This window comes from Theropithecus gelada, chromosome 14 (assembly GCF_003255815.1).
Source record: "Theropithecus gelada isolate Dixy chromosome 14, Tgel_1.0, whole genome shotgun sequence".
Taxonomy (NCBI): Eukaryota; Metazoa; Chordata; class Mammalia; order Primates; family Cercopithecidae; genus Theropithecus; species Theropithecus gelada.
The window spans coordinates 103,556,112-103,583,819 of record NC_037682.1 but is presented as its reverse complement, the minus strand read 5'-3'; the positions used below and the strand labels follow the sequence as shown (position 1 = coordinate 103,583,819).

At 43.4% G+C, this 27,708-nt stretch overlaps 1 protein-coding gene across 2 annotated transcripts in view; it reads right to left on the bottom strand.

Annotated features, from left to right (window-relative positions):
* Window positions 1-27,708, bottom strand: part of DIXDC1 (DIX domain containing 1) — a 98,412-nt gene that overhangs the window by 55,259 nt on the left and 15,445 nt on the right. For both annotated transcript variants that reach the window (XM_025356275.1, XM_025356273.1), the window contains 2 exons: window positions 6,109-6,238; window positions 2,022-2,147 (listed from right to left, as the gene is read on the bottom strand). In XM_025356275.1, coding sequence (XP_025212060.1) covers window positions 2,022-2,147; window positions 6,109-6,238 — 256 coding nt within the window. The remainder of the gene's footprint in view (window positions 1-2,021; window positions 2,148-6,108; window positions 6,239-27,708) is intronic.

Genomic DNA, 27,708 nt, shown 5'->3' with positions numbered 1-27,708 from the left:
GCCTTTTTTTTTTTTTTTTTTTTTTTTTTTTTTGAGATAGAGTCTCCCTCTGTGTCGCCCAAGCTGGAGTGCAGTGGCGCGATCTCAGCTCACTGGAACCTCGGCCTCCCGGGTTCAAGATATTCTGCTGTCTCAGCATCCTGAGTAGCTGGGACTACAGGCACATACCACCACGCCTGGCTAATTTTTGTATTTTGAATTTCTTTCACCTCTTTGGTTAGATGTAGTCCTAGATATTTCTTTTTTGTGTGTAGTCATTGTAAATGGGATTGTGTTCATAATTTGTCTCTCAGCTAGAATGTTATTGGTGTATAGAAATGCTACTGATTTGGCTAGGCACAGTGGCTCATGCTTATAATCCCAGCACTTTGGGAGGCTGAGGCAGGTGGAGATCTGGAATTTGAGACCACACTGGCCAACATGATGAAACCCTGTCTCTATAAAAATACAAAAATAAGCCAGGCATGGTGGTGCATGCCTGTAGTCCCAGCTACTTGGGAGGCTGAGGCAGGAGAATCACCTGAACCCAGGAGGCGGAGGCTGCAGTGAGGTGAGATCACGACACTGAACTCCAGTCTGGGCAACAAAGCAAAACTCCATCTCAAAAAAAATAAAATAAATGCTACTGATTTTGCACACTGATTTTATATCCTGAAACTTTACTTAAGTCGTTTATCAGTTCTAAGAGCCTTTTGGGTTTTCTAGGTATAGAATCATATCATCAGTGAAGAGAGATAGTTTGACTTTTTCTTCTCCTATTCGGATGCCTTTTATTTCTTTCTCTTGCCTGATTGCTCTGGCTAGGACTGCCAGTACTATGTTGAGAAGGAGTGGTAAAGGACTCTTTGATACCTCCTACAAGGTGCTCTCACTGATCAGTATTGGCCCCATCTAAATGATCTAAACACAGAGAACACTAATAATCCAACATGAACCATTCTGCCCCTATTGTCATGAGACCCAAAGGCAATCAGACCCAGGAACTGACACTGAAACAAAACCAGACCTATAGTCAGTTCTCGAGAAACAGCAAGAGAACTAGGGAGCCTATGCTCTCTAAGAACACCTACGTTGTTCCTTCCTTGAAGCCTGGGCTCAAAATAGCCCGGCAAACCCATCTGGGCCAAGCCACTATAGAAGAGGGCAGATGCAGAGGTCACAGAGCTGCTTTCATCCTGCCTAGAATGTTCCATGGTATCCAAAAAAGGGCTATAAAATGTTTCCCTTCTAAAAAACTAGATGGAAAAAAATGTAGGTTATGAGTATCTTAAATAATATTTTGTCATGAAACCCAAGGAACTTAAAAAAGTAATCTCTTCATTTTTGATAACTTAAATGAGAAATCCTAAAGTTAATATCCCAATATTGTAATTTCTTCTCTCTTTTTAAAAAAATAGAGACAGAGCCTCACTATGTTGCCCAGGATGGTCTCAAACTCCTGGGCTCAAGTGATCCTCCCGCCTTGGCCTCCCAGTGCTGGGATTACAGGTATGATCCACCATGCCCGACCATAATTTCTTCTCTAATCACTAATTTTCCTACATACACTCAAGCAAATCTGTATTCAATTAAAACGAATGCCCGGGCACAATGGCTCATGCCTGTAATCCCAGCACTTTGGGAGGTCAAGGAGAGGCGGGTGGATCACCTGAGGTCAGGAGTTTGAGACCAGCTTAACCAACACGGTGAGACCCTATCTCTAATAAAAATACAAAATTAGCCAGGCATGGTGGCACATGCCTGTAATCCCAGCTACTTGGGTGTCTGAGGCAGGAGAATCACTTGAACCAGGGAGGCAGAGGTTGCAGTGAACCAAGATTGTGCCATTGCACTCTAGCCTGGGCAAGAAGAGTAACTCCATCTCAAAAAATAATAATCATGAAATATAAAATAAAAATAAAATAAAATGAATGGAGACTTTCTATCTCCCCACAGGTCACAACCAAGGATTTTCCTGAGGCTAGCACTCACTGGTTAACATTGAGTATACTCATGCACCAAGGATGTGATGAGGCACTGACCTTTAGCCGAAGTCTGGTGCATACGAATCTTTTTAGAGGCCACAAACTGTAGCACTTTCTCCACATTATTCTTCATCTCCTGTTGGTTACTGGGACTCAGCTGTACCCCACTCAGCTTTTCTCCTGCTGTTAGGAGAGACAAAATATACGAAGTTATAGGGAGGAATACTATCAAAGTTTCATAGCAGTTAGATACAGAGGAAGGGAAGATTTGATGTGAACACCAACATTATACATAAATATATAAATGAGTTAAGTCCTGGTGTTTGTCATTTAGATGGGAAATAGGAAAATGAAAGCCTTTTGGAAGGCTTTCAAATTTATACTTAGGGGTCTGTGAAGTTACTGTGTGTACATTTATTCAATCAGCAAATATTCACTGAGCATCTACTGAGTGGCAAGTACTCACTATTCTGAGCACCAGAGAAACAGGAGAGAACAAGAAGAATAAAGTCCCTCCCTTCATAGAATTTATATGTGCAGGAGTGGCTGATAACCATCAAGTTAACAAGTAAGTGTTTAATATAATTTCATAGTAGCGGTAAATGCTTGAGGAAAAATAAAGTACAATGATCATGGTCTCTCTGATCATACATTTGGCAGCAGCCTGAATAAAGTAAAGCATGTTAAGATTTGAGGAGGAAGCCTTCCAGACTGAGGAACCACAGGGACAAACCCCAAGCTCCGCTTACCTGAGGAACAGCAAGAGCAGTGTGGCTGGGGAAATGAGCAAGGAGTCAAGTCCTAGGAAAGGCTAGACAGACAAGCAAGGCCAGGGCATACGGAGCTTTCTTTTTTTTTTTTTTTGAGACGGAGTCTTGCTCCGCCCAGGCTGGAGTGCAGTGGCGCGATCTCGGCTCACTGCAACCTCCGCCTCCCAGGTTCACCCCATTCTCCCGCCTCAGCCTCCTGAGTAGCTGGGTCTACAGGCGCCCGCTACCTCGCCCGGCTAATTTTTTGTATTTTTATTAGAGACGGGGTTTCACCGTGTTCGCCAGGATGGTCTCGATCTCCTGACCTCATGATCCGCCCACCTCGGCCTCCCAGTGCTGGGATTACAGGCGTGAGCCACTGCGCCCAGCCCATGCGGGGCTTTCTGGACCAGAGCAAAGGGCCTGAATTTTATCCTAAGTGTAATGAGCAGCCAATGGAGAGTCTGAGACAAGGGAGTGACATAATCTGGTTTATGTTTTTACAAGTTGACTGGCAGGGCGCCATGGCTTATGCCCATAATCCTAGCACTTTGGGAAGCCAAGGCAGAAGAACTGCCTGAGCCCAGGAGTTCAAGACTAGTCTGGTCAAGATGGCGAAAACCCCGTCTCTACAAAAATAATAAATAAATAAACAAATAAATAAATAAAATGGACTCTGCGTGCAAATAGACTATGGAGAGAGGAAACAGGGAGATCAGTCAGAAGGATGATGAAAATGGTCAAGGCAGGACATGAAGGTTTGGGCTAGAGTGGAAGTCTTGGCTGACTGATGAGAAGTTAGATATCAGGTATATTGTGAATACAAAGCAGACAACACATTTGAAGGATTTGATATAATATATGAGAAAAAGGACAATTAATGACACCTTCTAAGTGTTCTGCTTTAACACTTAGGCAAATGATAATGTGGTGTGTTACTCAGATGAAGAAATTTGAAGAATAAAGGGATTGGTAGGGGGAAGGACATCCAAATTTCTGATTAGGACGTGTGAAATTTGAGTTGCATGTTACACATCCAAGTGGAGATATTGGATATTCATGTCTAGAACTCAAGGAAAAATTCAAGGCTAAAGATACAAATTTGGGAAGAAATCACTTAGGAGTAGAGAGTATATAAGAGGGCTGAACCTGCAGCATTCCAGCATTAGAGGTCAGGAAGGAAATGAAAAGCCAGAAAAACAAATGAAAGAAGCCCATGAGAAAGGAAGAAAACCATAAGTTAACAGGATTCTGGAAGCCAAGTAAAGAAAGTCTTTGAAGAGAAGAGTGTTATCAACTATGTCAAGTATTGCTATGTTAAATAAAATGATATCAGAGGCCTAGTCACTGGATTTGATAAGGTGGAGGATTGGCCACTGGATTTGATATGACCTTGAGGAAGGCGGTTTCAGTGGAATGGGATCAAAAGCCTGATAAGGACAGGTTAAAGAAAGCATAGGAAATAAGGAAGTGGATTCAGTGAGTAAAGGCAAAATCTTGTGAGGAGTTTTTCTATCTAGCAAAGTCACAGTAGAAAGTTGTGTTTAAGAACCTGGGTTTTGGCTGGGCACGGTGGCTCACGCCTGTAATCCCAGTACTGTGGGAGGCTGAGGCAGGCAGATCACAAGGTCAAGAGATCAAGACCATCCTGGCCAACATGGTGAAACCCCATCTCTACCAAAAAATTCAAAAATTAGCCTGGCGTGGCGACATGTGCCTGTAGTCCCAGTTACTTGGGAGGCTGAAGCAGGAGAATTGCTTGAACCCAGGAGGTGGAGGTTTCAGTGAGCCGAGATTGCGCCACTGCACTCCAGCCTGGCGACAGTGCGAGACTCCGTCTCAAAAAAAAAAGAAAAAAAGAAAAAAAAAACCCTGGGTTTTGCGGGGGAGGGGATGGGGAAAAAAGAACCTAGGTTTTGGAAAAAGAAGAATACATATTCATATTACTTATATAGACATAGAATGGGAAGTTTCTCTGGGAAGAAATGCAAGAAACTACTAACACTAGTTGCCTCTAGAAAGAAAAATGGGTAGCTGGTGGGGGGACATAAGTGGAAAAAGGAGGTTTGATCTTACATCCTTTCGTACATCTGGATTTCCTACTAGTCCATATATAACCTATTCAAATAAATGGAACATTAAATGTTTAAAACAGGCTTTGGAATTAAAGTAGATCTAGGTTTGCACCTTTACTTTGGCACTTACAGTTATGTGACTTTGTAAAGTTGCTTAGCCTCTCTAAGCCTCATAAAATGAATAAAATAGTAGTAGTCATATTATACACCTATCATAAAAATCAAAATAGCATGCTTAGCTATTTTGTTTGACTCATACTAAGTACTATTTATTTTTATAAATCTTCTCTTTTAAGCTTGTTTCCTGAAAGTGGGGATAATATTATGTTTCCCAAAGATGTGATGATTAAATGAAATTAAACAAGATAGAAAGTGTTCAATCCTAGCATTTGCTATTACCGTTGCCATTATTATCATCATTACATATGAATACTCTGATGAATTCATAAACTGTCCCAATGAGGTATTCATGGATGGGCTGCTTGTTGCAAACCTGGCTTCTTCCGTACCACTTGCAGGTCCTATATGCCTCAATAACTCAAAGCAAAGTCAGCTAACTAATGTAACAATAAATGGTTGAGAACCTATTATGTGCATTTGGCTAGAGCTTGTATAAATAGAAAAATATTATACTACGCCTGCTCTTAAAGCGCTCAGATCACACAGGATAGGTAATCAAATGATTACCACATAATTACTATTCAATGAGAGAAATAATAATAGAAATATGGAAAAATGCTATGGAAATAAGGTTATGGTACCATCTAGTAAGAATGATGGCAACAACCCCAGGGTTCAAGACGAAAAAAACCTTTTATAAAGCATTATGGTAAAAGGGTCCTTTTGCCAGTAACATCCCTTCTTTTGTCTGGCTACTAGTTCCTTCTCTGGCCTTGGTTTAGATACCAATTCTTCTGGTAGGCCTCAGTTGAGACATCAATTCTGGCAAGCCAATCCCTGAACCCCTAAGACTGGGTGTCCCTCCTATGTGCTCCCATCTGTGCTTACCCCACTCTGGAGTACTAAGTACATTAATGGAATTGACTTCATTTTCCAGCCTTTCCAACTAGTTTGGTAGACTCTTGAGAGCATAGACTATTCTCATCCTCATATTCCCAAAACATAATTCAGTGCCTGGGACACAATGTTTATTGACTAATAAATAAATGAATTAACCTTGGGCAAGTATTTTAAGTCTTCTCTACCTCCACTGACATATATTCTAAAGAAAAAACAACCTGTTCTAAAGGGCATATGGAGGATAAAGAAGGCCAGGTTCTGGTCTATGTATTCTAGTATCAGAGTCCAGGGCCAACTGACCAACAATCTCGATGAGATATGCCAGGATCACCCCATCCCGGAGATCCTGTCGCAGGTCCTGCACAGGCTTCACTGCTGGCCTCTTCTTCAGTTGTGAATTCACCCAGGCCACATAGGCCTGCAGCTGTTGCTGGAAAATAAAAGACAGAAGTAAGGGAAAGGTGGCATATTAATCTCAGCCCTTACCTCATACCCTCTGAGGAAGCATTTGTGACGGGGGTATGATAAACAACCTACATCCAGAAGCAAGATAAATTTTTGAGGAAAGAAAGAAGAAAGATTATATCATGATCAGACACAGAGCATGTTCACAAATTCTCTAGTTTTATACTAATCTCCAGGGATAAGCTAACGTCAGACTTGGGTGGCACTGTAGACACACATAAGCAGATGAGTCTTTCAATGACTATGACTCCTGCCTTCCTCAAGTTTTGCTCTGTTGACCAGGGATGAGGGCTTGGCCCAGAACCACAGCCAGTTTTCAGGTATATTCACAACTGTCAACAACCCACCACACTTCTCAGAAACAATCACTTGTGCCATATGCATAACGGACTGTGATACTCATGCGAATTGCTCTTGGGCAACCAGGAATAAACAATAAACCATGCTCAGAACTGCCTCTCCCATAGCTGCTTTCTTCAAAATGAGACTTAAGTGAAATTATCTCATAGTCAACCCAAGATTTATTCTCCTGAGCCAATAATCCTAGGATTGCTACAGAGTTAGTTTTAATCCATGCTTTATATTGTCAAAGAGGATCTGGTTACTGAAAACCTACACAAAGAAGGAAAAAGAAAGGCTATAGTGAGCAATGTTCCTGAAGACTAAGAAGGTATTTTCATTTACTTTTAGACAAAGCTAGGGCCCAGTATTATCAGAAACTGGTCAGGCATCTAGGTAGCGACACACAACTCATTCCAACCCTTGGACAACCTTACATGTTACATTTTGTCCATGAAACAGAACTTGTATTCAGATGTTTATGCTGATTATTTGGTCAAAAGATGGGCACTAATATCAAAATATCACACAAACAATGTCACAGTCCAAGTAGCAGTTCTGACTGGTTTCTTTGCAGCCCAGGACCCTGAGCCTAAAATTTAAGTTCAAGGGCTAATTGTATCAAATTATAATTTGGTTAAAATACAGTTAATTCCTAAGTCCCAAGTACTTCCTTAATGAAATAATGTTGGAAATTACTCACTGGCTGCTTCCTGAACATAAATTAAATCTTCATTATTTTCTCTCTGTGTCAATTTGTGAGAATAAATAACATCCTTTGGAAGACAGTACTAAGACAACAATCTATCAGCCGCTGACAAACTGTAGGAAGTGCAATGATCAGGAGGAGGTGGGAGGAGGAATCTAATATTTATTGAGTACCTATCATGAACTAAACACAATTTTTGGTGTTTGACCCATGTTTTAATTAGCGAATGTACATGGGCCAGGGCCTGACATAAAACTGACACTTACTAAATGGTCATTATTTTTGTCATCGTCATTTAATTCAATTCTCAGAAAAACAACTACACTAGAGTTAGCATTATCTCCATTTTATGGATGAGGTTCAGAGAGGTTACGTAACTTCTCTAATGCTCCCATAGCTAGGACATAGCAGACATGGTATTAAAACCCAGTAATGTTGTCCCTGCATTTACCAAGGGCCTCTTGCTACCCAACTTACTCCACAGAACAGAAATGGCTTCACCTTCTGCCTCACATGGGCCAGACACCCATCACCAGGGACCACATGAGATCTGTGATGCTCCAAGGTCTGCTCCCATTGTGCAGTCAGAGCACTGCCTGAAGCAGACCAGGCAAAGGGCACCTCAGAGTGAACCACTCTGGTCTGAGGGAAAGCAGTTAAGTCCAGAAAAGACACTAAGGTGACAGGTGGGATTTGATTACCTGGCTTTTATATAAAACTCCTAACCGATTTCCCTGTATCTATTATCATTCTCAACCCACCCTCCACACCCACACATTCTTGGTTAAAATCTGCTACTGGTCTCCAGTTATCCTCAAAGATAAAATCCAATTGCCATTCAAGCTCGTCACGTGTTAGCCTTCACCTGTTCTCCAGCTTCACCCCAATTCCCCAAATACCCACCAAGCTTCAGCTCATCTGAATTAGTACAGTTCCCCAAATGCACCATGCTTTCCAGCCGCTCCACCTCCTTCTAACTCCTGCCTCTTTTTTTTTTTTTTTTGAGACGGAGTTTTGCTCTGTCGCTCAGGCTGGAGTGCAGTGGCGTGATCTCGGCTCACTGCAACCTCTGCCTTCCAGGTTCAAGCAATTCTCTTGTCTCAGCCTCCTGAGTAGCTGGGACTATAGGCACCTGCCACCACGCCCGGCTAATTTTTGTATTTTTAATAGAGATGGGGTTTCACCATATTGGTCAAGCTGGTCTTGATCTCCTAACCTCAGATGATCCACCCACCTCGGCCTCCCAAAGTGCTGGGATTATAGATGTGAGCCACCGCACCCGGCCAACCTGCCTCTTCTTAAGTCTCAGCTCAAGCATCACTTTTTTCAGAAAGCCTCCCCTGACCTCTCAGATACCTCAGACTCCAATCTCCTTGAAGGCATCCCGTGTCACACAATTGGTTCAACAATAATTTCAGGCACTGTACCCAGTTATGAGGTGACAACAAGCCCCAGCTTGCAGGTTGGTAGAAACAAAGCTATGACAGGGTACATAGGGTGCTAATAAAGTATCAGCCCAACCTGAACCCCAAGCTTCAGAGGGTCACCTGAAGGAGGAAAAGAAGCAAAAAGGACAGTGAACTCAAAGGAGCTGAGGTCTGAAATATGCTTTATGTGGAGAGTCACAATAGTTCAGAATTACTTGACTCAGAGTAGCAAGTGCTCCACAAATATTTGTTTGACTCAGTTAATCATTTGTCACATTTTATCAGGCCAGTAACTAAGATGACTGCAAAAGTTAATTGCGTGGGGGACAAACAAGAACAAGTATTTTTCTTGAGGTCAAGATAATTTCTACTTAAGTAACCTAAGCTTTTTCTTGGCCGTAGCAGTCGTCTCTGATGCAAAACTGATTAGTACTGTTAAGTACTTTTCATGCACATTACTCACAGTCTGGTCTTCCAACAAAAGAGGATTCCACAGCATAAACAATAACAGTCACCACTTTTCTGAACACCTACTTTGTATCAAGAGCTATGCTGGGTTCTTTAAACACATTTTCTCTAACGCTAATCTGGCAGGGAGATGTTTTTGTATTTATTTTTCTCATTGAAAACAGAGACACAAAATGGTGAAATAACTTGTTCATGGTTACTCAAACAGTAAATCATGAATATGGGATCCAGATATGACTCCCAAGGCCACACTCTTTCCACTCTACCACACTGCTGCCTAAACAAATGCACCGCTGAGGCTTAAATGACTTCCCTAGAACTCTCAGGCTGTACCTGAGTCTAAACCACTCCCTCCACCACATCCAATGTTCGAATCCCTTGTGTAATAAACTATACCAAGTGACTGTCTACTAAAGTGTGCTTCCCAGATCAGAAGCATCGGCAACACCTGGGAGCCTGTTAGAAATGCAGACTCCTGGGCTCCTCCCCAGCCTACTGAATCAGAGCCTATTATCTCAACAAGCTTTCCTGGTGATTCATATGCACATGAAAATACGAGAAGCACTGATCCAGCCCGCTGTTGCCATACCTGGCTGCACATCAAGGTCACAAGGGAAGTTTTTCATAAGCAGACGTCATCCTAAATCTACCGGTTGTCTCCAGAAGGTAGGACCTCAGAAAGCTTCATCTTCCCAAGCTTTCCCATATGATTCGTGTAAAGCTGACTTGAGTCTTTTCCCAGCTAAACATTCCAGTTCCCTTAACCAAGGGGTTCCCAGCCCCCTTGATTAACAATCAGAATCACCTGGAAAGTTTTTTAAAAAAAATACTAACATCTAGGCCGACCATAGACCAGTCAGAATTCCTGACAGTGGGACAAAGGTGTATCAGTATTTCTCAAGTGCTCCTAGTAACATGCAAAGATGTGAGCTAAGGTTAACTATTCCTTACATAAAATAAAGTATTACCACTTTTTTCTTTTTCTTTTTTTTTTTTTTTTTTGAGACAGAGTTTCACTCTTGTCTCCCAGGCTGGAGGGCAATGGCGCGATCTCGGCTCACTGCAACCCCCACCTCCCAGGTTCAGGGGATTCTCCTGCCTCAGCCTCGTGAGAAGCTGGGATTATAGGCACCAACCACCATGCCCAGTTAATTTTTGTATTTTTAATAGAGACGGGATTTCACCATATTGGCCAGGCTGGTCTCAAACTCCTGACTTCGTGATCCACCAGCCTCGGCCTCCCAAAGTGTTAGGATTACAGGCGTGAGTCACTGTGACCGACCAAAAGTTTCACTGCTTTTCTAAATCTCTCTGAAACCATGACACCTAGAACCTAATAAAATACTCCTTAGATGTAATGAAGACATACAGCTTCTTCATCCAAAATCATGTATTTTGCTGGGCACAGTGGTTCATGCCTGTAATCCTAGTACTTTGGGAGGCCAAGGTGGGTGGATCACATAAGATCAGGAGTTCAAGACCAGCCTGGCCAAAATGGTGAAACCTTGTCTCTACTAAAAATACAAAAATTAGCCGGGTGTGGTGGTGTGCACTTGTAATCCCAGCTACTTGGGAGGCTGAGGCAGGAGAATCACTTGAACCTGGGAGGTGGAGGTTGCAGTGAATCGAGATCGCGCCACTGCACTCCAGCCTGGGTGACAGAGTGAGACTCCATCTCAAAAACAAAACAAAAACAAAACAAAATGCTGTATTTCTGTTTCTTCTCGTTCCTTCTTTCTTTGGCCAATAGATCACACTGCTGACCTGCACTAAGAGGTCCTTCAAAATCCCTAAGTATTATTTTTCATTCTGAAACAATCTTAGACTTAGCAAAAAGGTAGCAAAAATGGTAGAGTTCACCATTACCCGGGTAGCCCAAATTTTTACATCTTACATAAGCACAGTACAATGATCAAAACAGGAAGCTAATGTTATAGGATCCTTGGATGTCACTTTGCCAGCTGGAAACCTCTATAGCCAGTGGCACCTTTGCCTGAGTTTTGCTTGGGCCCACTGGGCCCACTCACCCTAGCAGGCTCGCACTACCTGGTAGGTTTGGATCCCATGCCTGCCAAGGGCAAGTGGAGTGGCAAGGGGTGTGTGAGCAAGTGAACATGGGGTCCAGCCACTGCACACAGCCAGACACACTGACTGTGGTGGGGCGGGCAGCTCCAGGCACTGGCATGGCTGCTGGCTCCCTGCAAGGCTGCAGCTGGACCAGGCATACTGCAAGTAGCTTCCACAGCTGGCACCAGGAAACGTGGTGGCGCCTGGGAGCTTGGAGACTCCAGGAACCACAGAGCCCAAAAGACGGTGTCACAGCCCTGGCTTGGGGAGCTCCTAGGTCTGGGAGCTTCTTCTCTCTGCAGCTCTTCTCTCCTTCTCTGTTCTCTCCTTCTTGTCACCTGCAACATGGTGAGCAAGGGACATGTTTCAGACCTGTTAGTGTTACAGCTCTTTCAGCCCCACCATTTGGCAGGTCCCAAGTTCCTCCCCCATGTCCAGAGGCATGAGGTATGCGGACAAGTGGAGGGTAAGGTGAAGAGGAGCTTTATGGAGCGATAGAATAGCTCAGAGGAGACCTGCAGTGGGTAGCTCATCTCCGCAGCCAGGGTGTCCCGATGACTGTTCGGCTCTCAGCAGAGAGAAGACCCTGGAGTGGGTAGCTCTTCTCCTCAGCTGGTTTTCCCATCACCTGCTCACCTCTCAGCAGGGAGAAGACCCTGGAGTGGGCAGCTTCTCTCCGCAGGCAGGATGTCCCATCATTTCCCGTCAGGTTGAGTCTGGGGTTTGATGGGCTTCAAAGGGGAGGAAGTGCGTACTGATTGGTTCATGGGTGACCATGGGTAGGCCTGGAAAAAGCACCATAAATTCCCACTCCGGTCTGTGGGGCTGGCAGCCTGGCCCCCAGGATTCAGGTCTCCCTGGTTTGAGGTGGGGTTTCACTGGGAACCCGTCCCTTTCCACACAGGAGCCTGTCTGCCTCCTGCCACTGTTCATGGTACTGTGCCAAGAGGCACGTGCAGGCCAGCACTGAGCTGCTCTCAGCACCCTCTCAGCCTCCCTCCTGTGCTTTTCAGCACCCAAAGTCCAGAGGGAGCCGAGGTAGCAGGGGGCTGGCATGTCAGTGCTGCCCCAACCCTGTGCATACCCAGCCAGGTTGTGGCAGTGGCTGGGCTTGGCCTCAACTTTGCTCCAAGATCGGAGCAGGTGCAGGGAGTGGGGAAAGGCCAGGAAGCGGGAGCAAGCACTTCCAAGCCTGGCCCCTGAGAGTGCAGCAATGCCTGGGTCCACAGCCGTGGCTTGGGCGGCTGCAGCTGCAGCTGCACCTGAGGGGTTGGGGCTCCTCCTGCCTGCTCCCTGTCCCCAAGAGCACAGGCTTGCCTGGTCCACAGTCATGGCTTGGGTGGCTGCAGCTGTGCCCAGGAGGCTGGGACTCCTACCTGCTTCTGGCCCACAAGAAAACAGGGATGCCTGGGTCCACAGCCAGGGCTTCGGTGACTGTAGCTGCACCCAGGAGGGTGGGGCTCCTGCCTGCTTCTGGCCCCCAAGACCACAGGGATGCCCAGGTCTGCAGCTGGGTAGCTGCAGCTGCACCCAGAGAACACGAAGCTCCCACCCTGCTAACTCAGAGGGGGCAGGCTTCTGCCTGTCCCTGGCTCCCACAAGCTCTGTGGAGCGTGCTGCCCCGGCCACAACTGCCCCACTGCAGCCGGCATCATGGCAACAGCTGTTCCAGATGGACTGCCGCTGCCATCACTAACACTGACAAAACACCATTACCTAATCTAGACTTGGTTCAAATTTCACCAACTGTCCCACTAGTGTCCTTTATCTGGTCCAGGATCCCTTCCAAGATCTCACAGTGCACTGGGCTGCCACGTCTCTTCCATCTCCTCCAATCTGGAACAGTTGCTCAGTCTTTATTTGTCTTTCAAGACCTTGACAATTTTGAAGACTGCTGGCCAGTTATGTTGTACAATGTCCCACAATTTAGGTTTATCTGAAGTTTTCTCATAATCAAATTCAGGTTATGGAGTTTTGGCAAGAAAACCACAGAAGTCACATTGTGCTCTTCTCAGTGAACCATACCAAAAGGCACAAGATGCCAATATACCTTGCTATTGAAGTTAACTTCGGTCACTTGGTTAAGGTAGTATCTGCCACATTTCTCTACTGTAAAGTTGCTCTTTTTCCGTTTGTAATTAATAAGTATTTGTGGGAAGATGCTTTGAGACTATGAAAATATCCTTTCTCATCATCGCTTTTCCCATCCATTTCAAATTTAACATTTATTGATTTTTTTCCTGCTAAAATTATTATTACGATGGTTCCCAAATGATGATTTTCTAATTCTGTCATTCTTCCTACATTTATTGATTGTAATTCCAACTGTGAGGAAGAGCTCTCTCCTCCCCCATTTATTTATTTACATATTTATTTATTTTTTGAGACAGGGTCTCACTCTGTTGCCCAGGCTGGAGTGCAGTGGTACAAACACAGCTCACTGTGCTTTGACTTCCTGGGCTCAAGCCATCCTCTTGCCTTAGCCTCCTTAGTAGCTGGGACTACAGGCATGCACCACCATGCTCAGCTAATTATTTTATTTTTTTGTAGAGACAGAGTCTCACTATGTTGCTCAGGTTGCTCTCAAACTTCTGGGCTCAAGTGATTGTCCCACCTCAGCCTCCCAAAGTGCTGGGATTACAGGCATGAACTCCCATGCCTGGCCCTCTCCTCCATTTATTTATTTATATCAGTATATCATGGATATTTACTTTATTTTTTATTTCTGCTATTAATCCATCATTGTAATTATTTATTTTAGGCCAGGCATGGTGGCTCAAGCCTGTAATCCCAGCACTTTGGGAGGCCAAGGCGGGAGGATCACTTGAGGTCAGGAGTTCAAGATCAGCCTGGCCAACATGGTGAAACCCCATCTCTACTAAAAATACAAAACTTAGCTGGGTATGGTGCTAGGCACCTGTAGTCCCAACTACTTGGGAGGCTGAGGCAGGAGAATCGCTTGAACCTGGGAGGTGGCAGTTGTAGTGAGCCACGACTGTGCCATTGCACTCCAGCCTGGGCAACAAGAGCGAAACTCCACCTAAAAAAAAAAAATTATTATTATTATTTACTTTGCTGCTCAAATTGTTCCAGATTTGGCCATTAGGATACCTTCATGCATATTGGTTCCTGTATTATTATGCCCAGGTCGTGTTTTTAAATTGTGATTAAAGAAACAAAAAATTTGCCATATTAACCAGTTCTAAGTGTAAATTCAGTAGTGTTAAGTATATTCACATTGTTGTGAAACAAATCTATAGACCTTTTTCATACTGCAAAATTGAAAGTGTACCAATTAAGCAACTCTGAATTTCCCCCTCCATTCAGCCCTTGGCAACTACCATTCTACTTTTGGTCTTTATGATTTGACTACTTTAGATACTTCATGTAAGTGGAATCATACAGTATTTGCCTTATAGTGATTGGCTTATTTCAGTTAGCATAATGTCCTCAAGGTTCATTCATGCTGTAGCATGTGACAAGATTTCCTTCCTTTTCAAGGCTGAATAGTTCACTGTGTGTATGTATATATATGCCACATTTTCTTTATCCAGCCATTAGTTGATGGACACTTGAGTTGCTTCCACCTCCTGGATATTGTGAATAATGCAGCTACACAAGTATATAAATATCTCTTCAAGATCTTTTTTTTTTTTTTTTTTTTGGTCTTTTTTTGAGCTAGAGTCTCACTCTGTCACCCAGGCTGGAATGCAGTTGTGTGATCTTGGCTCACTGCAACCTCTACCTCTGGGTAGAGCAATTCTCCTGCCTCAGCCTCCCAAGTAGCTGGGATTACAGGCATGTACCACCACGCCTGACTAATTTTTGTATTTTTAGTAGAGACGGGAGTTTACCATGTTGGCCAGGCTGACCTCGAACTCCTGACCTTAAGTGATCTGCCTGCCTTGGCTTCCCAAAGTGCTGAGACTACAGGCATGAGCCACCGCACCTGGCCAAGATCTTGATTTCAATTATTTTCAATATATACCCAGAAATGGGACTGCTGAATCATATGGCCTGTTCAGCTTTTGATACTTACTTTCTTACATTGTTAGATTTTCCAGACTCCTCATCTAGTACTCTCCCTGCTCCAGCTCTGGATCAGCTATTCCTCTTTCTCTTCCCCCCTCCCTCCCTCCTTTCCTTCTTTCTTTTTTGACAGGGTCTCGCTCTGTTGCCCAGGCTGGAGTGCAGTGGCACAATCACAGCTCACTACAGCCTCAGCCTCAACCTCCTGGGCCCAAGCAATCCTCCCAACTCAGCCTCCCAAGTAGCTGAAACTACAGGTGCACACCACCATGCCTGGATAATTTTTGTATTTTTTGTAGAGATGGTGTTTTGCCATGTTACCCAGGGTGAGCTATTTCTTAAAAGAACTCTGGTTCCTTTTATTGGAGAATAGTTTTTAGGAAGCAAGATTTGGGTGACAGGTGTGCTCATTGCTATTGAGGTAATATTCTAGGTCCTCTCAGTAGATAAAGTAGGAAATTTATATATGCATACATACATACCTATATATACTTATCTTGATAGATATATATGAATGTATGGAATGTATATATATATGGGGGTGTGTTGTGTATGTGTATATATATTTACATACATAATTTATACCATAAATTATATTGATATCTCCTCCAACCCAACACCACAGAGTTCATCCTTTCCTTTCACTTTTCCTTATTTGTGTAACTCCCCTATCCTGAGAAAACTGACTCTCACTAGCCATAATATATATTTATTTGCTCAGTCCCTGAATACACATAAAATCATTTCAGAATTCCTAACTCATACCTGGTGAAAAATAAATGTACTAACTACAATAGAGTATTTGTATAAGGTTGTCCCTCAGTATCCATAGAGGACTGGTTCCAGGAACTTCTTTAGTTACCAAAATCCATAGATGCTCAACTCTCTGATATAAAATGGCATAGTATTTGCATATAACCTAAGCACATCCTTCTGTATATTTTAAATCATCTCTAGACTACTCGTAATAGCTAATACAGTGTAATGTTATGTAAATAGTTGTTAAGCTGTAATAGTTTAGGACAGGCATCTGGTCCATGGCCTGTTAGGAACCGGGCCACAGAGTGAAGCTTCATCTGTATTTACAGCGGCTCCATTGCTCACATTACCACCTGAGCTCCGCCTCCCGTCAGATCAGCGGTGGGATTAGATTCTCATAGGAGTGGGAACCCTATTGTGAACTGTGCATGTGAGGGATCTCTGGTGCACCCTCCTTATGAGAATCTAATGACTGATGATCTGTCACTGTCGCCCACTATGCCGAGATAGGACCACCTGGTTGCAGGAAAACAAGCTCAGGACTCCCACTGATTCTACATTATGGTAAGTTGTATAATTATTTCATTATATATTACAATGTAATAATAATAAAAATAAAGTGCACAATACATGTAATGTGTTTGAATCACCTCAAAACCATCCCCCACCTGGTCCATGGAAAGACTGTCTTCCATGAAACCGGTTCCTGATGCCAGAAAGGTTGGGGACCTCTGGTTTAGGGAATAATGACAAGAAAAAAAGTCTGTACCTACTCAGTAGAGACGCAATTCTTTTGTCAAATATTTTTGATCTGCAGTTTGTTGAATCCACAGATGGTGAAACCACGGATACAGAACCCATGGATAGGGATAGCTACTGTACAATACTTTTTGTCTTTAGCCTTACAGTACACAGCCAAAATACTGCTTCCAAAGTTACTTGGGTTAGTTCTTTCCTTTTCTGCTTCTTCCACTGTGGTTATATTATTTATTTATAATACAGTTAGGTTCATTTGTTACTCTTTGTAGTCCATTTTTTGTTACCCCCACATTCTGGTTGATTTTATTGATTGATTGATTGACTGAGATGGAGTATCACTCTGTCCCAAGTTGGAGTGCAATGGCGCCATCTAGGCTCACTACAACCTCCAACTCCCGGGTTCAAGCAATTCTCCTGCCTCAGCCTCCTGAGTAGCTGAGATTACAGGCACATGCCACCATGCCTGGCTCATTTTTTATATTTTTAGTAGAGATGGGGTTTCACCATGTTGGCCAGGCTGGTCTCAAACTCCTGACCTCAGGTGATCCGCCCACCTCGGCCTCCCAAAGTGCTGGGATTACAGGAGTGAGCCACTGCGCCCAGCCTGGTTGATTTTAATTATTTATTTTTTGGATAGATGAAACATTAATATGGTCCTGAAAGAGCTATTCAAAAACATAAAAAGTGTCACTCCCACATAATTCTTTCCACTTCATTCCCATGTACCTCTCCACACCCTATCCCATGTAACCAAGCTCATTAGTTTCCAGTTTATATGGAAAATAACAGATACATGTGTGTTATTTCCCTTTTTTTCAAGAAAAACATTATAGTATTGATACTAATTTGTACTTTCCTTTCTAACTTCACTTCATTTGATTCACTTGATTTAATTCTGAAAATCACTCCAAAGTGGTTTATAGAAATCTGCCCCATTTGGTTTTTCTTTGTTTGGTTTTTGGAGACAGGGTCTTGCTCTGTTGCCCAGGCTAGAGTTCAGTGGCATGATCACAGCTCACTGCAGCCTCGACCTCTCAAGTTCAATCCATCCTCTAGCCCCATCCTCCCGAATAGCTAAGACCATAGGCACACGCCACCACACCTGGCTAATTTTTAGGGTTTTTTTGTTTTGTTTTGTTTTGAGACAGTTTCACACTGTCACCCAGGCTGGAGTGTAGTGGTGCAATCTCAGCTCAGCTCATGTGGTTTCACTATGTTGGTCAGGCTGGTCTCGAACTCCTGACCTCATGATCTGCCTGACTTGGTCTCCCAAAGTGCTGGGATTACAGGCGTGAACCACTGCGCCTAGCCAAGTTTTGGATTTTTTTGTAGAGACAGGGTCTCACTTTGTTGCTCAGGCTAGAACTTCTGGCCTCACCATCCTCCCACCTTGGCCTCCCAAAGTCTGCGATTACAGGTGAATCACTGCTTGTAAACCATTGCCTTAGTGTTTTCCTGACTGTTCCTGTGTGTTTATTTCACTATGAACTTTAGTGTCAATTTGTCTAACTTCCTAAAAAAGCTTCTTGGAATTTTTACTGGGATTGTATTAAACTTATACATTAATTTAGAGAGAACTGACATATTTATGATGTTGAGTCATCCTATTCAAGAACATTGTATTAGTCTGTGTTCACACTGCTGATAAAGACATACCCAAGACTGGGAAAGAAAAGAGATTTTAAGATGGGCATGGTGGCTCATGCCTATAATCCCAGCACTTTAGGAGGCTGAGGCGGGCAGATCACTTGAGGTCAGGAGTTCAACACAAGCCTGCCCATCATGGTGAAACCCCATCTGTACTAAAAGTACAAACATCAGCCAGGCGTGGTGGTGTGCACTTGTAATCCCATCTTCTCAGGAGTCTGAGGCAGGAGAATCGCTCGAACCCAGGAGGTAGAAATCGCAGTGAGCCAAGATCGTGCTACTGTACTCCAGCCTGGGTGACCAGAGTGAGACTCCATCTAAAAAAAAAAGTTTTAATGGACTTACAGTTCCACATGGCTAAGGAAGCCTCACAATCATGGCAAAAGGCAAGGAGGAGCAAGTCACATCTTACATGGATGGCAGCAGGCAAAAAGAGAGACAGAGTTTGTGCAGGGAAACTCCGCCTCATAAGCCATCACATCTTGTGAGGCTTATTCACTATCATGAGAACAGCACAGGAAAGATCTGCCCCCATGATTCAATTACCTCCCATTGGGTCCCACAACACGTGGGAATTCAAGAAGAGATCTGGGTGGGGACATAGCCAAACTATATCATTTTGGGGCCCCTGGCCACTCCCAAATCTCATGGATATTCATAAATAATAATAGTCTGTATTTTTTTTGTACCATCTCTATAATGTTTAGATATAAATATTACATTTCATAAAAACTTTTAGGAAATTCTCCTTCATTTTCTTTTTTTATTTTTTAATTTTTGTAGGTATACTTTTTGTCTTTAGCCTTACAGTACAGTACAGAAGCCAAAATACTGCTTCCAAAGTTACTTGGGTTAGTTCTTTCCTTTTCTGCTCCTTCCACTGTGGTTATATTATTTATTTATAATACAGTTAGGTTCATTTGTTACTCTTTGTAGTCCATTTTTGGTTACCCCCACATATGTAGGTGTACATATTTATGGGTTTTCCTTCATTTTCAATGCTCTGAAATAACTTACGCAACATTGTGTCAATCTGATATTTGAAGGTTTAGTAGAATTACCCATGAGATAATCTGGGCCTGTACTTTTTTGAGGAGTAATTCCTTAACAGGGTTCTCTAATTCTTCTATAGAAATTGGTCTGTTGAAACTTCCATTTTCTATCAATTTTGGTAATCAGTAGTTACCTACGAAATTATCCATTTCATCAAAGTTTTTGAATGCATTTGCACAGAAGACTGCAAAGTCTATTGTAATTACTTTTTCTGTTTCAGTGGCTATTTTCCTATTGTCATTTCCTATTTTGTGTATTTGTATTTTCTCCCTTTTTTTTCTTATTTATGTTAGCTAGTGGTTTGTCTATTTTGGTAATTTATTTTAAAAAACCTTAAAAGCAAAATGGTTTGAAGAATTACTGCTATTCCACAAAAGAGTGACTACAGTCGGCAATAATGTTGTACATTTTAAAGTAACTAAAACTATAATTAGGTTATCTGTAACACAAAGAAAGGATAAATGTTTGTGGTGATGGATACTCCATTTACGCTGACATGATTATTATACATCATAAGCATATATCACAGTACCTCATGTACCCCATAAATATATACAACTACTAGCTGGGCACAGTGGCTCATGCCTATGATTCCAGTACTTTGGGAGGCTGAGGTGGGTGGATAAGCTGAGGTCAGGAGTTCAAGACCAGCCTGGCCAACATGGTGAAACCCTGTCTCTACTAAAAATACAAAAATTAGCTGGGCATGGTGGCACACGCCTGTAATCCCAGCTACTCGGGAGGCTGAGGCACGTGAATTGCTTGAATCCAAGGCAGAGGTTGCAGTGAGCCAAGATCATGCCATTGCACTCCAGCCTGGGCAACAAGAGTGAAACTGTGTCCCCCCCAAAAAAAGAAAAAACATATATATATATACCTACTTTGTACCCACAAAAATAAAAAAAAAAAAAAGAAATATTGCTATTCAGTCTAAGTCTCTTTAAAACTGTAATACCTAGAACCAAACACAATACTCTAGGTATAAAACCAGATACTCAGCTTCTTCATTCAAGATACTTCATATTCTTTTCTTTCTTTTTCTTTTTCTTTTTGTCACATTGTTGACTCACACTAAACTGTCAACCAAAACCTCTAAATAATTTTTAACACATTTTGCTGTTAAACCATATCCTTTTCATCTTTGAGCTTGTAAAATTGGTTTTCTTGATCCACATTTGCCTCTAATAAATTTCACCTTGTTAGATTGTGTCTCAAGAGATCCTGTCATTCCATGCATTCATTTATTCAAGTCAACATATTCTTGAGTCCCTACTATCTGCCAGGCATTGTGCCAAGGTCAGCACTTACAGGCACATAAATAACGGATACAAAGTGATTGCTGCTACAAGGGAGAAATGTGAAAAAAACAAAACAAAACAAAAAAGCTATTTATGCAGAGAAGGAACAACAGGATGGAAAGCTGGGGGAATCAGGAAAAGGTCAACAGGAAAGGAGACATTTGGCTGGTTCTTTACAGATGTCTGCCAATTGCAGAGGGGACAAGGGCAGAGGTGATGGAAGGGGGAAGCGTCAAAAGACATACAGTATCTTAGAGGAACAGCCAGTTGAGGGGGTAGCGTGTGGGCGGAGCTGTCAGTGGCAGGTGATAATGTTGGAGAAACAGGTCACCAGTGCGACCACCAGCACTCAGACTAAGCATAATGACCTTCAACAGGCAAGTGTGAAGTTGTGAAACAGGAGAGTGAAACTGTGTGACTGGCATCTTGGAACAGAAAGAACAGCATGCAGACTGAAGAAGCCAACGAGGAGCCCAGGCAATAATTCAAGCAAGAGAAGATAAGCACCTAAACTGAAGCAGCACCAGTAAGCAAAGGACAAACTCCAGAAACAAGTCAGAGATGACTGATAGGATGTAGGCAGCGACAAAAGGAGAGGGTCCAAAAAGTCACGCCTGAATGACTGGCTGCCTGGTGATACTTTAACCGGGATGGAGAAGACATGAAGAACAAGCACTGGGGAAAAGTCAATGGCTCGGTTTTGAGAGTCTGAGCTATTTGTAGAACACCAGAGTATAGATGTTCCACAGCCAGTTGGCAAAACACAGGTCTAGAGCCCAAGAGCTGGGGGCGGGGTGGGAGATCCACATTTGAGAGAATCTAGGTATAAGCTTGCCAATGGAATAACTGCCATCTACCAAGCACTTACTACATGCCAGGTATTGTGCTAAGCACTTTGCTACATCCCTTATACATATATTCTCCCTTCACATTGACTCTGCAAGGGAATATTTTTCCCAATTTACAGATGTGGAAACCAAGGTTCAGAGGAATATGCCCACAGTCTCAGGGCTGCTCAGTGACAGAACAAGGGTTTGAATTCAGTGATGACACTAACTCCTGGGCTCTACAGCATCCCAAAAGGTAAGGTGAGCTCTAAGAGTTATTTGGCAGAGAAGGAAATGGGAGAGATCATGATGCATCAAGGTTTCAGAGAAGAGGAAGAGGGCTGCGTCCTCTGATCAGCAGCAAAGCAACACTTGAATTTGCTGAGTACTAAGACAAATCCATGGGAATGAAGTATGTGTAGGCATTGTATTAAGTATAATAAAATAATCTAGAGATGATTTAATAGATATGGGAGGACGTATGTAGGTTAAAAGCAAACATATGCTGCGTCCTCTGATCAGGAGTGTAGGGAAGTGTGGGGGTGGGAAGAGGGAAGCTGAAGGAGTTAAATGCAGCTGCCCCACAAGTCATTCCTTCCTATGAAGTAGGCCAGTTTATCTGCTGAGGGTCAAAGGGACAGGGAGAATGAAGGAGGCCTCAGGAAAGGGTCAGAGACTTGCGGCAGACCCTGTGAGAAGCTGCAAACAACACCAACTGCTAAAGATTCCTGGCAGCACCAAGCACTCAGCTAGGACTGGATATCATCATTTCGTAATTGAATCAATCAGCAAGGTTGTGTGATTTGCTCTAGACCTGCTCAGCAGGCCTGGGCCATGAGCAGGGGAAACCAAGGATGGGCCAATCTAGGACTAAAAATAATCAGAGGAGAGGCAGTGACCACCAGGGCAAAGGAAGTGAGCATGGTGTTCAAAGCGCTTGAAGTGACTGACGGTAAAGTCTGGGCCAGGGAGAAGAAATTAAGAGACAGTGGATAAGCCTTAAGAAGGTAGAGGACAGGATGGAAAGAAGAACTTGACGGAATGAAAAAATAAGTTTAATGGGAATGTAGGACTGTGAAAACTGGGGTTTTGAGCAGAGTATAGTTTCAGAGTTCAAGATTTCAGGGGTGGGGAAATTCTGCAGAGTAAGTTCCAAGTGTGGCCTCGGCATGTGGCCTTGTCGAAGTGGCACAGAGGGGGACAATCATTACAGTGGGGACAGTCCAGGAACTGGGGGGCTAGACTATGGATCCTGAAGTCCTGTCTAGAGAGTGTTAGAGACTAAGGTGCTGTGGCTATTTGGCATTCTGTCCAGATCCACGTTACTTTATTCTTTTTTCTTTTTTTAAATTTTTATTTTTTGTAGAGATGGAGTCTTGCTATCGCCCAGACTAGTCTCGAACTCCTGGCCTCAAGCCATCCTCCTGTCTTGGCCTCCAAAAACACTGAAAACAGTGAGCTGAGATCATGCCACTGCACTCCAGCCTGGGCAACAGAGCAAGACTCTGTCTCAAAAAAAAAAAAAACATGTCAGCAAGGCCTGTAGTTGTTCTACGTGTACTAAATGTGTCTGTGACAGAACCGAGCATGCCTTCCTTATTGAGGAAAAGAAAAAGTATTGGACACACCAGCACAAAGTCAGAAAACTAAACAAATAAATGAAGCTCTTTTGCATAACAATAATTTTTTAAAAAGGAAAAAGAACTATATCTTGATTATGACCCTGGATCTTGGTCAAGAGAGGCAAAGTAGGAATGATCAGATTCCAACTAAGCTTACAGTGATATTATAGCTAACAGCTCCTGGGGTAGCTGCCCAGCCCACAATGATCCCCTCTTCTTTAAGAACCCTCCTCTGCACATGTAGTGGTGGGTCCTATGACCAGGTTGGCATTGTATCACCCCCTCCACTGGCCACAATTGATTGGTCTGGCAAAGTCCATTGGTGAAACCCAGCCAATCCCTGGAACTTTTTGAACTGGCATTTAGGAATAGAATCAGTCTTCCTCCTCCTCCCTCATCTCTCTCAAAGTTGTAAGATATAAAACTTAGACGTTGCCATAGGCCACGCTGCTCACCTGAGAAGGAAAAACCAGCTCTAGTAAATGGGAATAAAGCCAGCATAGAAAGAAGCAGATACGAGGCAGAGAACAGAGGAAGAGATCCTGCCAGTGTCAGAGTTCTTGATTTCATTGTTTCTGTTGCATCCCTGCCCTTTCCATGGTTTAGTTTTCTACCTTTCCTTGGATTCCATGCGAGTCAATAACATCCACTTCCTATCCCTGCTAGTTCAAGTTAGGTTTTTGGCACTTGTAACCAAACTAATTAAAAAAAAAAAAGACCAAGACGGTTGGTACATACTACGTGTATGACAGTGTTGAACTAATCTCAGTCTGGAGTTTCATGACTAACTTGTTCTAAGGAAGCCAAAAGGATGCCAGTGTAATAGACGTCTAGAACAACTGAAGGTTTTCATGGTAATCACCCTCTGAGTCAGGCCTCAGAAGAAGTCAGTCAGTAGACACAACAAGAGTTAAAACTGTCTGAGAAGGATTTTGGCTTGATGAGACTGGCCCTCTAAAGCTGTGAGGGCAGTGATAGTACCAAGAAGTAGCCAGCGGAAGGAGGCTTTAGCAATCCCATAATCTCCATCAGCTTCCTCCAAGACACTCCAAATAACCCTACGATTTCAGGTAAAAGTCTTCTAGTGTAGACAGTTCTATCCAAAATCTTCATTTGTGCAGGAAATCTTGACCTTGAAAGCTTTCTTGCCACCAAATGTAACTTTCTTCCTGTTTTTCTTTGGGACCTCCCCTTCCTTCCAAATAAGTTTGTAAACCGAGCCTCAGTTCTCTCTCTCCTCCAAGACTCAAGCTCACCGAATTCCTGCCGGGGACTTATTTGTTCGAGTTGCAAAAGCACCAACGGGGCTTCACCAGAGAAGTGTGTGGTGTCTACTATTCTTAGAGTAGAAACAGCCAAGGAGGCGGCTCTATGTTTTCCTGCTGGCAACAAGAAAAGCAAACAAGAAAAGCAGAGAGCTTTTGTGGTATGCTAGAGAGACAGTTCAGGAGGAGACATGAACGGCTCAGGAAGGAAATTAGTTTTACAGTGAAACCAGATACCTGTTTAGAACTCTGAGACCCCCCCCAGCTGCAGGAGATGAGGAGATGAGGGTGGGGAAGTTGCTGAGAAACTAAGAGGAAAGCTGAAGATTTAGAAACCTTATGTTATTATTGGCCTAAATTCTGCCAGTAAACACCCTATTGTATTTCTTTTCTATTATCTCTTTCAGCCCTTTACTGAACCTGGAAAAGCTATTTGTTCATTGAATTTGATGGCTAATTGGGTACATATAAAGTTCACAAGTAAAAATATCCTTAAATTTCTTCTTCCTTGTATGGACAGGTTCTTTGTACAGTAGTCCCCCTTACCCATAGTTTTTCTTTCCACAGTTTCAATCACCCATGGTCAATCACCGTCTGAATATATTAAATAGAAAATTCCAGAAATAGGCCAGGCGCAGTGGCTCATGCCTGTAATCTCAGCACTTTGGGAGGCTGAGGCAGGCAGATCACGAAGTCAGAAGATCGAGACCATCCTGGATAACACAGTGAAACCCCGTCTCTACTAAAAATACAAAAAAATTAGCCGGGCATGGTGGCACGTACCTATAGTCCCAGCTACTTGGAAGGCTGAGGCAGGAGAATTGCTTGAACCTGGGAGGTGGAGAGTGCAGTAAGCCAAGACTGTGCCACTGCACTCCAGCCTGGCGGACATAGCAAGACTCCATCTCAAAAAAAAAAAAGAGAGAGAGAGAAAGAAAATTCCAGAAATAATTCCTAAGCTTTAAATCCTAGCTGGGTGCAGTGGCTCATGCCTGTAATCCCAGCATTTTGGGAGGCTGAGGCAGGCGGATCACCTGAGGTCAGGAGCTCAAGACCAGTCTGGCCAACATGGTGAAACCCTGTCTCTACTAAAACTACAAAAATTAGCCGGGCATGGTAGCACACACCTGTAGTCCCAGCTACTGGGGAGACTGAGGCAGGAGAATCACTTGAACCCAAGAGGCAGGAGGCAGAGGTTGCAGTGAGCTGAGATCACATCACTGCACTCCAGCCTGGGTGACAGAGTGAGACACTGTCTCAAAAAATAAATTAATTAATTAAAATCAAAATAAAAAAAAACCCAAATTGTCCAACACTCTGAGTAGTATGATGAACTCTTGTGCCATTCCACTCTGTATCACCCAAGACGTGACTCATCCCTTTGTCCAGCATATCCAAGCTGTCCATGCTACCTGTCATCTTATTGAAACGACTGCCAAGGTATCACAGTGCTTGTGTTCAAGTAGCCCTTGTTTTACTCTATAATGGCCTCAAAGTATAAGAATAGTGATGCTAGAAATTCAGATATGCCAAAAGATGCTGTAAAGTGCTTCCTTTAAGTGAAAAGGTGAAAGTTCTTGACTTAATAAGGAAAGAAAATAAAATCATATGCTGAGGTTGCTAAGATTTATGATAAGAATGAATCTTTCAGGCCGGGCGCGGTGGCTCAAGCCTGTAATCCCAGCACTTTGGGAGGCCGAGACGGGCGGATCACGAGGTCAGGAGATCGAGACCATCCTGGCTAACACAGTGAAACCCCGTCTCTACTAAAAATACAAAAACTTAGCCGGGCGAGGTGGCAGGCGCCTGTAGTCCCAGCTACTCGGGAGGCTGAGGCAGGAGAATGGCGTGAACCCGGGAGGCGGAGCTTGCAGTGAGCTGAGATCCGGCCACTGCACTCCAGCCTGGGTGACAGAGCGAGACTCCGTCTCAAAAAAAAAAAAAAAAAAAAAAGAATGAATCTTTCATCCATGAAATTTTGAAGATGGAAAAAGGAATGCATGCTAGTGTTTCTGCCATACCTCAGACTGCAAGTTTCAGCCACAGTGTGTGATAAGTGCTTAATTAAGATGGAAAATACATTAAATTTGTGGGTAGAAGATAGGAACAGAAACAGGCTCCGACTGATGGCAGTCAGGTTCAGTACCATCCATGGTTTCAGGCATCCACTGGGGGTCTTGAGATGGACCTCCCTTGGATAAGGGAAGATTAATGTATTAGTATTCAGCCCAGTGGTCAAAAGATAATATATCAGAAAGTAAAGAGCTAAAGATTTTCTGAAAGATATCATCTCCTAAACTTATTTTTAAATTTCTGTCAGTTATGAGTCCCCAAACACTCTCTGCTCCTTCACAAGTACATGTTACAAGGTCAGTGCCCAATAAATGCATGTGAATGAATGGATGAATGAAGTGTCACTCTATGGTCTAGGGGTGTCCCTCATCCTAGAAATAGGAGATAAGAGCCCAGCCTCAGGGCCTGTGGAGTTGGTTCTCTATTCCCTTACCACATCCAGCTACTAAAGGTTATATTCATGACCACTTTAATGGAGCTTGGTTTGGGAGATAACAAACAACATGCTTTCAGGAAAGTGTCGGTTTTAGCCTTTGGTCCCTACAGCCTAGACAAAACGCCAGTCATGGCAGATGAAGCCTTTCTAGTGTTCCCTAGACCCTCTGAACCGCCTGGGGGAGCGGCACCTGGCTAACAGTGCCCTATCACTGCTCCACATGCCTGGCCAAGCCATCACTCACCACGAGGAACATAAAGCTGCCTGAGAGCTTGCTGCCAGGGTGCATCTGTTTAGCTGGCATTGCCTCCTGTGGGAATGAAGCCAATGAGCCTGGGTGGGGAGAGGAGAAACCAGGCAGGATAGAAAAAAGAAGGATGGGGAATCTGGTGCTGAGTTGCTCTGTAGACTTAACAAGCCTTTAATTTCTACAGCAAAGCACAGAGGAGTTCATTATGAAAATGTCTGGAAGCCTCTAATTGGCCCAGTGTTGCCACCGCTACCCCATGGAGGGCACAAGGCCCTTAGGAGTGATGTTTCACTTACCAATCTTCTTCCTCACTCACTCTATGTCCCCCATGGAGATGAGACCAGACCAAAACTCTTCCTCTGTGTTTGTGTGTGTGTGTGTGTGTGTGTGTGTATATTTTGTTTTGT